We start from the raw sequence: 14,274 nt of genomic DNA, 5'->3' as shown, positions 1-14,274 counted from the left end.
TAGAGAATTTTTCAACATATTTCTTTGCACTTTTTTGCTACTTCTGATAGTATACTAACAGGTTTTCGATACTCGTGAGTAATTATTGCGATATAATGTAAATTATTAGTTTTAGAAACAAATTGATTGAAAAAAGTGGTGAAAATTTAACGGAATAATTCGTTTTCGAGAAAGTTACACGTATAAATGTTTTAGATAAATTTTAAGTTTTTCAGCTCGCTGATTACGGATCTGAAATCGGATTCTGAAAATTCTGCATACGGTTTTTGACCGTATTTGATTAGATTTGAAATTTTTATCCGCCATATTGAATGTACCATCTTGAATATTGAAAAATTTTATATCAGATTCGTAATCAGCGACCCCCAAAAAGCCTTGCACAGAGTTTTTCGACTAGATTCGATCAAATTTCAAATTTCGTCCGCCGTATTGGATCCGCAAGCTTGAATTTCTGAAATCCGATTTCAAATTCGTAATCAGCGAGTCCAAAAACCTGGAATACTATCTTGTTATAAAAATTGACCCAGCAAAATAACGTGTGACACAGAGGGTTAAACTCAGAAAAATATGGAACAAGAAGATATTCTACGGTTGAAAAATTTACAGAAGATATTATAATTCAAGTGTGTATAATAGTATGTAATTGGTCAAGTTTATTCAGGCTGTAAAATAAAAGTACAGAATCGACTAATACTTTTCTCGACGAATGATTACGACAACGTGTACCTAAGACGTTCTCATAATTTTCTCTTCTCTTCTTTTCAAATTCCTTGCAATATTTCAACTTTGTTAAAAAATTATGCGAACGCGAAATAACTTTTCACACAGTTTCAACGCTTTGTCCAACGAAATAGCACGTATCCAAAATCAGAAACAAAGAAAGGGACCGAAAGAATCGTTGTAGAAATTTCTTTGCTCCGGTATGTATGTATGTACGAAAGGTTGAATACTCGACTTCCTTTTATGTCTTATACTCCTTGCGTACGGTATTACATGTACAACACACGTCGTTGAATATTACAGCTGGTCTCGGTTCGAAGGGAAAAGGTGAGGAAGTCAGCGAGAAAATGGTTCGAGACGACATGCCCCAGGAGGGTAAACTTCTCGAGTATACGCGTGCTGCGATATTGCAGCAGCAGCTACATATTTCTCATCCATGGAGGGATTCTTCTCATTTTTCTCTCTATCTCTCTGCTCTCGCCCCCCGTGCCTTTAAAACTTCGTATCTCTCCCCCGTAAGCTTTTTGCATACCGTACATATTGGACTGTATAAAAAAATGAATGGACTATTTTTTATTGCAAAATTCAAGTCCAAAATATCGTTCGAAATTACGAAAAAAGAATAATATTAATATCTAGAGGTACATCATCGCGATTTTCTATTTTCCATTTGAATAATATGGGAAAATATTTATTTTTTGTTTTAAACTTTGGAATTTTGTAACCCATCTACTACACATTAGTTTACCGATCAGACTAGAACGTATATTTGTAGGGAATTGAGTATTCGAGTGAAATTTTTTTATTTCATATTCTTGTAGATTGGAAAAAAATATTTTGGACGTATTTTTTTATTTTTTCGATCGAATCAAAATTGCCATTAATCATTAATATAACAGATTGAAAACTCTAAAATTTTGACGTCACCCGTGTTAAGCTATATCTCCATATATATTAAAATCAGTGAAATTCAATCACCTATAACATGAAAAATTATCATTTTTGACTAAAAACAAAAAATACATCATCATTATTTTGGCTTGCACTGCATTATGCACCCCTAAAAATGAAAAAAAAACAATTTCATTCAAATACTCAATTCAACGCTCTACAAAAAAGGTCTCATATCATTTTGTGATAAATCTACTCTTTCAAAAGTTATTCAAGGTCAAATGTCGACAAAGGATCTCAAATAACTTTTAATAGAGTAGATCTATTATACAATGATAAGAGACTTTTTTTTCCAGAGCGTTCAATTCCCTACAAATATACGTTCCGCTCGTTTTTCTCTCTTTACTCGTCAATCCGAAGGTCGGAAATAATCATCTAACACTATAGTATATAATGTATTGTTTTATCGATACTTTTATCGCTGTATAGGAAATCACGAAACTGTGATTGTGTTATGCTTCCTTCCTGAAGACGTCACTTCGAAAATCACGACTATAGAAATCGGTGAACCAAAAATTTTTACCTATTTTTATTAATTTTAATAGGAAATAATCGCACGTCAAGCATTAAATGAATTATTACGTCTCTTTGAAAATACAATAACATAATATCACGTGAATTATAAATAAACGCTTATAAATATAGATGCTTTATTTCAAATCATTTAGAAACGGTAAAAAATCTGTAAGTCAACTCGTTCGATTACATTCTCATACGATGGTTCACTTTATTCGAAAGACTATTTTCTATAAATTCACTGAATTTTCATTTATTTTTCAGTTTTCTATTTTGAGAGAAAACATTAATTATGATTAATTATTACACCAATTGATTGATAAATAATTCGCGAAATAAATGATCAACCTTGCCAACTTTCTCACAATTAAAGGACCGGATTTTTCAAACAATGAAAGACATCTTTCGAAGTTTGATTTTGAGATTAAGATTTCAACTTCTGATCTGACATGAATTTAAAAATGTTTGCTCATTGCCACGAGGAAATCCTTTGTAAAAATATGTTATACAAGATATTAGCCACAGTTCAAAATAAGTTTGAAAGCAAAAAAAAAAAAAAAAAATTGAAATATTTAATATCAAAATCGAAGAATTACAAAATCTACGAACGATTTATTTTACGTGACTTTTAAAAATTTAGATAACATCTCATCTCCTTACGACATTTAAATATACTGCTTCGAACGTGGATTTTATCCCCATAATTTCAGCCCTTTGCAGGGTTGGCTTCTACTTTATCGTGTTGCTATGGCGACCGTTCGTTCATTTGTTTTTAATCACTGAACTGATGAAAAAGTGAGAGTAGTTACAAGGGGCGGGGGGTTCCCCGTTTTGCCGGCTCCGTTCTGTGAACCCCCTCCTTTACATGATTTCCCTCCTCTTCAAGTACCAGGCGTTTCAAAAAATTCAGCACTAATTACGAATGCAGTTCTCTCAAACTTACTTGCTTCAAAATTCAAGTCGAGCACACTTCACGTGTCGTTTTTCATGTGAAAGTACATGTTAAATATCTACTAGTTAGTCATGTACTTGGAAAAAAAAATCTGTGCACAATTTTACAGTAACAGAAAAAATAATTCTTACTGGCGTACATAAGAATCGTAAAAATTTTATAGTATTGCGTTGTCGAAGATTCCAATTAGAACGATAAGAATGTTTAAACTCTTGTGTTTTCAGTCCAACTTTAATGTTTACGAGCACATTTACTAGATAATCAGATTACGAGAGATCATCTAAAAAAACATTCGATAAATTTTTCATGACGGTATTATGTACAGTTAATAACGTGTAAACTGTATTCCAATTGACGAAAATCTGTCGTAACGTAATTGAACAAATTTATTTTAACTTTCTACGTTTCCATTGAATAATCTTTTCTCGTATCTTTGATATAATTAATCTTACAGCTTGTGTAATTCAAATTTGCTTAGATCCATTTTTGTCAAATAGTATGAACGGTATTTTAAGTCATTTGTGAAAGTCAATCATTGGCGCCAATCATTTTCCCTGAAATTATTTACACAGTTTTATTTCGTCACTTTTTTTTCCTAACTTCTAATTCAAAGTTTTCAGACATTTTCACCCTTAAATTTCTAAGGAGATGCTCGGGTCTGTAAACTCCAATGTATCGAGTGATTGAATAGTGTGACTATATGCTTGGACGACACTACCTTACGTAATTACTTTCGTCACTGTCCTCCACCCCCAACTGGCTGCAGTCTTCTTACCCTCGAGGGTAAAAGCTCTATGATTGCCACTACACACGAGGGGCTTACCACTCTCATAATGACTGTCCCAAGTATGACACCATTGCATATGTATTTCACATATTACATAGTTATTACACTGGTATTACATGTATGGCATAGGGATTACAATAGTATTGCATGTATTGCATAAGTATCCCATAAGTATTGCACGTATTCCACAGATAGTGCACAAGTATTACATACGTATTGCATATGTATTACACATAGTATTACATGAATTACATGACCATTGCATGACTATTGCATACTAATTATACAACTATTACAAGACTATTACATGACTATTATATATTTATATAGATACACATTATATTACTGTAAGATGAGTATTTCTCAGTATACCTATTAACAATGGTTTTTGTCTCACTGTCATTAATTGCATCCCTGAAGTCTTGCTTGAATTACATTAAATAGTTTATTGCAACTATTTTTTTATAACCTCTTTTACCCTCTAAATTTCATAATAAAATTTGCAAATCAACCTTTAAATATAGTAAAGAATAATTCAACGCAACCATAATTTATATATTATAATAATATTCTCTGTATATTTATGCTAATAGTACTCTGGAGAGGTTAACGATACATAATTATATATATTTTTTAGCAATTGAGACGATCTTCAATTAACTTTTAAATCACAGCGTACTCTAACAAATCAGAATCACTGAATACATGATGACGTCTTCGGTCAATTTTCGGGTTGCTCAGAATTAGCTTTATTTGATCTCCTGTTACATAACTTGTATCGTCCACATCTGGAAAAACGAATATGGAGCTCGACGAATTCGTCACTTTTCGCATGAATTTGACTTCATAATCTTCCTCGCAATCTCTGTCTCTTGATTGGATACTTTTAACAACGCCGATGTAGTATTTTTTGGTTTTTTTGGTGAGAAATTCGATCAGCACAAAATTTCCGATATTTGCATCTTTACCTGAAAATTCAAAACGTTGTAACCAGACGTGCAATGATTTCAAATGAAATTTTTTCACAGCAGTATTACCTTGGAGTGAAGTTGTAGGAATAATCTCGAGGATTAGTTTCAAAACTAAATCCGAATAAAAAATATGCCCATCAACTATCTGTGGTGTTGGTAAAGTTCGCATATATCCAGAAATGCATTTGTAATCATGTGACCCCACTGGTGCCGGACGGAGACTAGAACTTATTAATCTATACCAGGTACATAGTACGCCAATACTTTCATTATTGACGTCAGCGCTTAATCTGGAGTATTCTCTTTGTGGGTCTGTTTTTCCAGTTAGATAGACGAATCCAAGAACAAGGCCTACTCTGTATTTCGTTTCTGCCTCAGTGTCTTCTCTAAAAAGCATCCATGTCCCTATACTTATTTCCGGATTCTCTTCGACAGTATTTGATCTAGTAGCTGATTCCTAGAAAAACAATAACATTATACGGAGAACCAAGAAGTTGAAAATTAACACTTTTTGTAGTCATCACAACGACAGGATGTGCCAATGATGGAATCTAAAAAATTTATGAGGTTGAAGTTCGTAACGTTAACGTAACGACACATTATTTGAAAAAAAACTATGTTTTTCAACTTCGTAATTGCTTTACAGAGGCTGTAGTTCTGATGTGGGTTGACTTTGCTTGATTCAAGCCACTATTTATTGATTACTGCATTTCTAAAAAATTCTAAAGTTGCAAAATGGCGATTTTCTTCAAATTGTATCGTCTCGTTAACGTTACGAACTTCAACCTCCTAAAAATTTAGAATCTCAACCAATTGCCGCATAAATTATACAACTCTATTCGTTGGGGTTATACATTTACCATAGAATAATGCTGCATTATATTTTTTTTCTAGGTGTAGGTAGGACATTTTCCGCAGTATTTTAATGAGTCTGGGTCATAAGGAAAGATATTCATTACTTATTTAGGAAGAGTTAATATCAAGCTAATAAGTACCTTCTTGGACAAATGCGGCAGTTCGATTTCTCGTACTCTCTGAAGTCTGTCGCTACTTAAACGGTGCTTGGTTTTATTAAGCAGCCAACAAATGGACGATTTTCTAACGACGTATTCGGCTTGCGACGAATCACGCACGACTGCAAATGGACTCGTTTCATTTAGTTGAACTGTTTGGGTGGAGTAATTTTTGAGTTCCAAAGTTCCTGTTACAGACTGCAACGTAATCATATCATGTTCAAGTTCTGCAGATATAGTGTCTTCATTTGCGCTCTCCGTTTCCTCGCTGATTTCTTCGCTGTCAGATTCGTCGTCTGAGTCTAGTTGAATAGACTTTGCAGAAAAAGGCAGTGTACATAAGATATTGTTGAAAAATATACCAAGGTTCCCGAGATCTTCAATAGCTCGACATTTCGCGTCTTCAACGGTTTTCTGTATTTCTTGATTAGAAGGTAGTGGATATGTGTTGACATTGATTACACTTTTTCTCTCCCTAAATCTTGGAAATATAATATTTTCTGACTCTTCGATGATGATTTCATTTTGTACTTGAATTCTATTGAGACGATGAATGATGTCCATCATGCTGCAGTTGACAATAGTCGAGTACGTGGATGACATTGAACGGACTTGTCGGAAAAAGCTTTCACATGGTTGACTACTATATAAAGATGGCAGGAAGAGTTCTGGTTGGTCCGAATCTCTCAGGCGTATGATGACGTCAATAAGCGTATGAGCATTTATTTCAATGCATGTGTAACAGTTGGAAGTTATAAAATTTTTGCCCAAAGTGTAACTGTCATTTGCCGAAATCCATGCACGCCACATCCTTAAACAAAACACAGAATACCAGATGCTAAATATTCTTTCCAACGGCGTTAATTCAGAATCGATGTATGAAACTACGGTGTTATGTAGTATTTTCAAATACTGACATGTTCCTTCGCTGCCAGGTACTGTATCATTGAGTAATTTTCTGACATTTTCTTGACATATTTTTTGAACAGAAGGGAAATTCATTTTATCCTTTGGGTCCAAGTCAGAATAAGTTATCTGGTGTTTGTCTTTAGATTGTGACTGTATCAATAGTTTCAGGTGACTAACAGTCGCTATATTGTTTCCCATCGGCAGAACAATTGAGTTTTTGATGAAGCGATTTCTTAGCTTTGTACCAATGTGTACAGTATCCTGGCAAACAAAGTACTCACTGCAAAATTCACTGTTGAACCATGTCCAATTTTCTTTACCAAAGAGTAAATCAAGATTCGAAATACCTATTTGGCTTTCAATCCTCATCGCTTTTAACAATCTTGGATCACCATCCGAAGAAAATCCTAATACTCTTATTCCGAATTGCTGACATTGTTCGTAAATAAATTGGAATCTGTTAAGCACGTGTTCGGCTGTGAATTTATTGTCGGTTCCAAATATGCACAGACAAAATGACGCCGCATTTTTTTGTAAAGGCTGTGCCATAATTGTGTACGCCAAAGAAGCAATTGGAATATTTTGCATCGTTTCTTCCATTACTTTTGGTGACGTTGCCATGAAAGATTTGCACTTAGGCATTCCATTTTTATCTGTTGGTAATACCAACCCAATTAATTGGTTAGTTTTTGGGTCATATTGCACGGTGCCAGTAATACGCGTCGCATCTTCGCTTACCCATATGACTAGAGGCAGGTCGGCCTTGATTAAGTAATTTTTCAATTCCTGCAATCGAAGCTGCCCTTCAATGATGTCTGGTCCGTTTTCTAACAAATACCGACTGACAGATGAGGGGGATGGTAGAGGCAAGTTCGCGCATAACGTTTCGTACGACAATCTTCCACCAATCATGAAAATATACGATGCAAACTTTTTCACTGTGCAATCGTATCTGTTCCCGCAAGATTCGGCCTGACTTTGTTTGTCAGAAATTCTCATCAATTTTCGTACTAACAAGTTACTTTTACTGTTTTCATTGACTGTTGGACAAGACTTCGTTAATTTTTTCGATGCCGATTGTGCTAATAAATTTTTCACGCAATCCTTTAATTCTGCATTATATTTCAACAGCAATTCCATTTCGTTCAATGTTGGAAAATAATATGGAATCGTTCTCTCTGTAGTAATACTCTTCACTCTTTGTCGGTAGGATTTGTCACTTCTAGTTCTTAGATCTTTTTTAATTTTTTTTTCACAGTCGGAACTTTTTGTATCTATAGTCTTAGTATTTTTGGTATTACTAGTCAATGGGGTTGATAGAATTTTCTCGGAACAAAGAACCCCTTTTACATTATTCCGAGGTTGAATTCCCCCTGTAACTCATCATTTGTACTTTCAACTATCACAGCTTGTGATCTAACATCCGATTCATCATTTGGCTTGTCACGTGCAGATACTTCGAGTTCTTCATCGCTTTCAATTCGATTTTTCGACCGTTTAGTAGGTTTCGCTTCCGTTTCGTCATCACTCTCAATTTCTCTAGTAATATGCCTTTTTCCCCTGCTTTTTTCAATTTTAATAATATCCCTTCTTATTTCAACGGGTGTGACTAATTTCACGTCTTCGATAATTCTTGGTAAATTTTGGCCGAGCTTCTGGTTCTTGTTTGCGATACTGTCGCTCAAACTAGCATTTGTATTCCAGTTATCATTGTCATTGGTGCCTTTATCGAATACATCCGTAATAAGTGGTTGAACCTCGGGTTGAACCTTTTTACAACTAGAAGTAAAAGCTGTAGTGTTAGCGACGACGTTTTTGAGAACATTTGCTGTATTTTTTTCCGCCTGACCCGATTTTGTATCAATTTTATTGCTATTGTTATGCTTGCGAGGAAATAAATTTTCCTTCGAATTTTCCACAGGGTTCAAAGTCAAATGTTTTTCCTTTACGTGCTTCATAAAATTTTGACATACCCAACGAGTTTTCCTCGGTACTGATTTCCCGTATTCGGCTTTATGCGCGGTAATTTTAGTTTTACACAGGCAACACGATATTTTCCCCGAATAGGTAATTTCTTCGTCAACGTCTTCTTTGACAGATACCTCTATATACCGATTTTTAGGGCTTTCTAAATAATCTTTGAAGGTTTCTTCACCATCTGGTTGCTTAGAAAACCAATTTTTAATGAGCATGTATAATTGATCTTCTTCACTCAATAAGTCCTGTGATTTTCGTGACTGTGGATCTGATTTTTTTCCCGATACAGCTTTTAGCGTTTCCTTGGTTTCTTTTTTTGCTTTGATGTTAGTTAATTTTTCATTAATATCCTGTTCGGCCGTAGCAAAATGGTTCAACCCCTTTTCTATAATATACTTCTGAATTTCGAAGAGGCAAAACCTATGTCCTCGTAGTATGCGGAATTGTTCAGGTGTATTACTGTAGATACCGAAGAAGTCTGATTTTGTGTAACCATCTTCGCCTAACAATCCCAGCATGTCAGTTTGGGCAAATTTCTCCATTTCTAGAAAGGCTTCGCTTGAAAGGTTTTTCAGAGCGGCCGCTGAATCGAAACCCAGACAGGTGAGGAGATGCTTCAGGTACAACGGTGGATCAACTCCAAGTTCCTTCCTAATTACGACCCAAAACTTTTGTTCTTTAACATTTCCAGCGATGGTCTTCGCCATACTCTCCTTTTCTGCCTTGCTCGCTGATTCCTCCATGCCTAACTCCAAGCTAGTTTTAGATCAAACATCACAGTTACCTGCTGACATTGTGAATGTCAACTAGAGTGATTGATTCCAAAATATAGTACAATTTGTGACACTTCTGGAATGAACAATGAGTAAGGAACCAGGACAAACTGATAGAGATCTGATTTCTTAGAACTTTCAACGAAATCGTATGTTTTCATGAAGTCAATTGAAAAACGCATAATTATTGAATCTATTTGGAATTTAATTGAAATAATTGATAGTGTGTCACAATTTTTGAGCACTTGTAGATGATTCTGTCCTGCACTATGCGACAGTTAGGATTTTTCTTTTATTTTTCATTTCATAAATTGGTAGGTGGTAAAAAAATTAGGTCATATTCTTTCTTTTCTCTTGGATTGACGCAAACTTAGAAGCAATACAACGGATCGGAAATTACAACAATATCACGTCACCCATGCTAAGGTATATTTACTTATATTTATATAACAAAAACCGCTGAAATTCAATTGCCTGTAACTTTTGTACAGGTCAGCAAGAAATAATTGAATATTTGCCAGATCTAAGCGACAGATTAAATTAAGTACGTACCTTTCCGTCATTCACGTGTTGTAGCCGGCAGACTCACACAATCAAGTCGAGAAATAACGGTCCATAGGTTATACAAACAGTTGCCAATACGAATTTCAAGGTTATGTCACGAATCCGGTAAACACTGTAAAGCGCATGCGCTTGGTACTGCGCGCGCAGGTATTACATGACTATTACATGCTGTATTACACAGGTATTTCATGGTATTTCATGACTATTGCAACCACCATTACATAATATTACACGACTATTACATGGTATTTGCATGATATTGCATGACTATTACAGGGTATTACATAACTATCGCACAGTATTACACGGCGTTACACTACTATTGCATGATATTACACGAATATTTCATGGTATTGTACTGAGATTACATACCATTGCATGGACATTACATTTGCAGCTGTCCCAACTATTACATGAGTGATAAACCCCTCGACTACACATCAAAAGAACCAACTCGAATATCTCTCGAGGCGCAGAACGCCTGCAGAGCAAATGCAGGACAGCTCGACAAGCTTTTTTGAAGGAACGCCTTAATCTGCAGGATATTGAAAGAATTCACTCAAACAAGCGCGACCGTCGAATCAATCGACAAACGAAATCGAACGCAGTGACATATAAATTTCTCTAATTTCGTATATCGATCAATCAGCTGCACATTATGCTTGTTTGTATCATTTGTTGCGAAAAAACACAGACCTGGACTAAAAATTTGTTGAATAACTAAAGACATAGAAAATAAAAGTCAAACTTATTCACTGCAATATTTCTACGAATAGTCGACCAGCACTAATGTTTACAATCTGAAGGGTGAAAAATTGACAGACGCTTTGCCGGAAGTGGAAAATTGAACTTCTTAGAATTCTTATTTTACGGAAAGTTGTGATACGTGAACAAGTTGACAGGATATTATATCCGATGTGGTTGAAAAAAGTTTGGCAGTAAACATAACAGAGAATTGGCAAAGAAACGTGAACTTGTGTAAAAAATATTTGTTGAAAATATGAAAAATATTTGTCTGGAAAGTTGAAGAATCATTCGTCCGTGATAAATTAACCCGTACGTTGTAAGTAAAATACTTGAAATCGCAAAGTGCCGTAAATTGTGCAGGAAAGTGAAAAAAACCAATATCGTTGGAGGAAAAAACTTCTCCACGGAACTTGTGGTACAAGTGTCGTTATTATATGCGTTCAGAAACAAGTTCAACAATGTCCGGGAAAAGAGGGCCGCAGAAAATGGGTCGACAAAGTTTCAAAGTCCTGAAATGTTAAAATCTTACACTGAGAAAAACTTTTACTTCCGGTTATCGTTCAGTCCTTAGCTATTTTCATTTTTTACTAGAATCGAGAAATATAGTTCTAGGTAGAAAATAAAAATTAGTTTTCTAGCTGTTACCGAAAAGTCTAATATCCGTTGCTATTCTTTCTCATTACGATCGCTGTTGCTAGATTTTCTTGCAATCGTTGCGAAAATTTAATGCTTGTGCAAGAATAAATTGACGTTGAAGCCTTGTTTGGCTAAAAAAGTAGAGTAAACCTCACAAACTGATTTTGCGTTGCGATTACCAAAAAAGGATCGACGATAGCGCAAAATGTTCACGCGTACCTCGTTTTTCGTAATTCCAACAATATTCAAACAGTTTTTTTAACGATACCTGTTTTACTCAATTTTTCTAGTTTCCATAACAAATGAAATTGTTCTCAGTATATAATCGAATTACTGTATCAGTCGTCAAAACTGACACGTGATAAGATTCTCACGTTTACTTTTAGAACATATCCGAAATCTCGTAAGAAAGAATTGTTTTTTTCATGATTCGTTTCTCTGATTTTTTTTTTGTTTTTTTATTAAACAGTGGCAGTAATTGTTGCCTTTGAATTTCTCAGGATGATAATTGCGCTCTTTGATGCACATTCTAAAACGAGCCAGAGCAAATTTTCAGTGAGTCGTGTTACACGTGCTCGGGGATTATATTTGCAATCAACTTTCCAATTCGATAAATCTAGGGCTCGAGTGATTTTAACGATTCACCGAGCATTAAGGGTTCTCTGACGCCGTCGCGACGCTCCAGGGGAAGGCTTTTATACCGCACACGTACTAACAGAAACAGAACACATTTTTCATACTTCAGAATATTACGACCTTCCAGGAAGATCTGTCGTACAATAATAATAAAATATTGCCCCGAAGATTGCGACGTTTTTCACAAAGTAACTGTAATTGAAAAAATGTTTACACAAAGGCGGCTCTTTAAATAATTATTATCGCGAATTGATAATAGATAAAAACAAACTTCGAGTATGGAATATTTGCTTTTCGTTTTATGGAATACAAACTTTTGTGAAAATATCAATAAAGTTTTACGGATTTAACTCTGCCGCTTAAAGGCAGTTTGTAACTCGAGTAAATGAACCAGAACGCGTTGAATGACATGCGTTGAGGATTCGCAGATACACACCAGACAAGTGTACGTCTTGTTCAATAAATGGATACCATTCTAATATCTTCCAAAAGCTTGACAAATATTCTCTTTGTACAAATTACACATTTATAGTCAAGATTCAGATCAACTTAGAATTAAATCTTATGCGTCATTTTTGGCGCCATGATTTTTCTTCGGCTTACAAACATACATATTATAGGATAATAGATCAAGTTATATTTTCATGACGAAGAGATTTGAATTCCTTGAAACAGATCAATTACAAATATCCAGATACGTTTGCGATTGTTCTAGTTAACTGATATTCGATTTTTCAGTTCCAAACGCACTTCTTGTAACAGAGAGACTTTTTTTTTCTAAAAAAAAAAACCTCAACGATAGTGAGCGAGAAACTTGTACGTATCGAACAAAGAGATATTTCAAGTGTGTCAGGCGATGAGGAAAAAAGGAATTGGCGGATTTTCATACCCTTTATCAAAGACTTCCTCATGACTTCATCCCCTCGCGCAGATCCTGCGATCCTTTGTCAGTCCGATCAGCTAGTCACTAGTGACTAGGCCCTACTTAACCAACTATTGATCATATCCCGTTTCCCCTCGCCACGCGTCGTCATTGACAAAATTTCTATACCCATTGTGAATGCCCACCCCTTAATCTTCGAAGAACATGAAAATTGCGAAAGCTCATCATTAGTTTATCAGACAGAAAAAATAAATTCGAGAAAAAAATTATATCAATGATGAGAACGGTCTTCCAACAGGGCTGATTACCTTTAAGTCAACTTTAAAAATCAAGCATGAAACGGTGATCATTCTCCCCTTTATTGCGGGCCTAAGCTTGGGAACAAGCCACCTTGGCGCCTACTGATAGGCAACCGAAGTTGCAATTTGCCATCTCACACATCAAATTATGATGCCCAGTTGGTTGCCTATCTGCAGGCGCCAATGTAATTGTTTCCATATTCAGGCCCGCGGTACATATAACGAGCTCATAATAATGATAAAAATACATCGTGCTGACATATTAAATCGGTTACGGTGATTACGGAACAATTCAAAAATTTGTCGAGACTTTCCATTATTTTAAATCGCATATCGACTCAAATTTCTCAACGACAACTAATTACAAAGCCACAAAGGCAAGCAAATAAATAAAACACGACTACTGTTAGTATTTACTCAAAATATTGACGTCCTTCATTTCTTTGTTCCATTTCAGAACAACTCTTGGAGAAAAATAAGAGCACAAAGAGGCTGCGCAGTGCCGAGAGGACGCAGAGGACACACCGCCCTCGTTCATCGAGGACAGATGTTGATATACGGTGGCTATCAGGACCTTCGTGGGAGTTCACCGGAGCTGTGGGCCTTCCACTTCGGTAACTTGACCTGCAGGATATGTTTATCGATTTATCATGAAACTCATGTCACTTGATCAGTCTCTGCGTCAATATTATATCAGTCCATAAACTCATGCGCGGCTGGAATAAGCGACATGTAAAACACTCGATGATACTGCTGTAAAATGTTGCGTCATATTTTTGCCGACCTTTATAATGATTCAGCTCAATTCCGCGCCTATGATTTCTTTCAATATTTTGTCTGAAGCTGTAAAGAATTACGAGCACGCTTGCGGACTGTCAGAAAAAAGCTTTTTATGGCATGAGAAGGCCTCACTTTTTGTAAACAATTTCAGTTTTGCGAC

The 14,274-nt window shown here is 35.4% G+C and overlaps 2 protein-coding genes across 7 annotated transcripts in view; one reads left to right on the top strand and one right to left on the bottom strand.

Moving 5' to 3' along the window:
* LOC107220370 overlaps positions 1-14,274 on the top strand; it is a 55,294-nt gene that overhangs the window by 33,005 nt on the left and 8,015 nt on the right. For all 6 annotated transcript variants that reach the window (XM_046744936.1, XM_046744935.1, XM_015658942.2 and 3 more), the window contains one exon: positions 13,792-13,948. In XM_046744936.1, the coding sequence (XP_046600892.1) occupies positions 13,792-13,948 (157 nt within the window). The remainder of the gene's footprint in view (positions 1-13,791; positions 13,949-14,274) is intronic.
* On the bottom strand, positions 3,974-7,962 carry LOC124295328. The gene is made up of 3 exons (XM_046744934.1): positions 5,893-7,962; positions 4,964-5,354; positions 3,974-4,894 (listed from the first exon to the last, which is right to left on the bottom strand). Exons 1-3 carry the CDS (start codon positions 7,957-7,959, stop codon positions 4,590-4,592), a joined length of 2,763 nt encoding a protein of 920 aa, XP_046600890.1. The 5' UTR covers positions 7,960-7,962; the 3' UTR covers positions 3,974-4,589.

Source organism: Neodiprion lecontei, chromosome 7, assembly GCF_021901455.1.
Source record: "Neodiprion lecontei isolate iyNeoLeco1 chromosome 7, iyNeoLeco1.1, whole genome shotgun sequence".
NCBI classification, from domain to species: Eukaryota; Metazoa; Arthropoda; class Insecta; order Hymenoptera; family Diprionidae; genus Neodiprion; species Neodiprion lecontei.
The sequence above is the reverse complement of the archived record's forward strand: the minus strand, read 5'-3'. Positions and strand labels throughout refer to the sequence as shown.

Excerpts from the sequence above, each read along its gene's own strand:
- LOC124295328 (XM_046744934.1), bottom strand. The coding sequence starts at position 7,959 with ATGGAATTGCTGTTGAAATATAATGCAGAATTAAAGGATTGCGTGAAA. Across the intron at positions 5,355-5,892 it reads TGCCGCATTTGTCCAAGAAG|GAATCAGCTACTAGATCAAA; the intron begins GTACTTATTAGC and ends TTGTTTTTCTAG. Across the intron at positions 4,895-4,963 it reads TCCTACAACTTCACTCCAAG|GTAAAGATGCAAATATCGGA; the intron begins GTAATACTGCTG and ends TTGAATTTTCAG.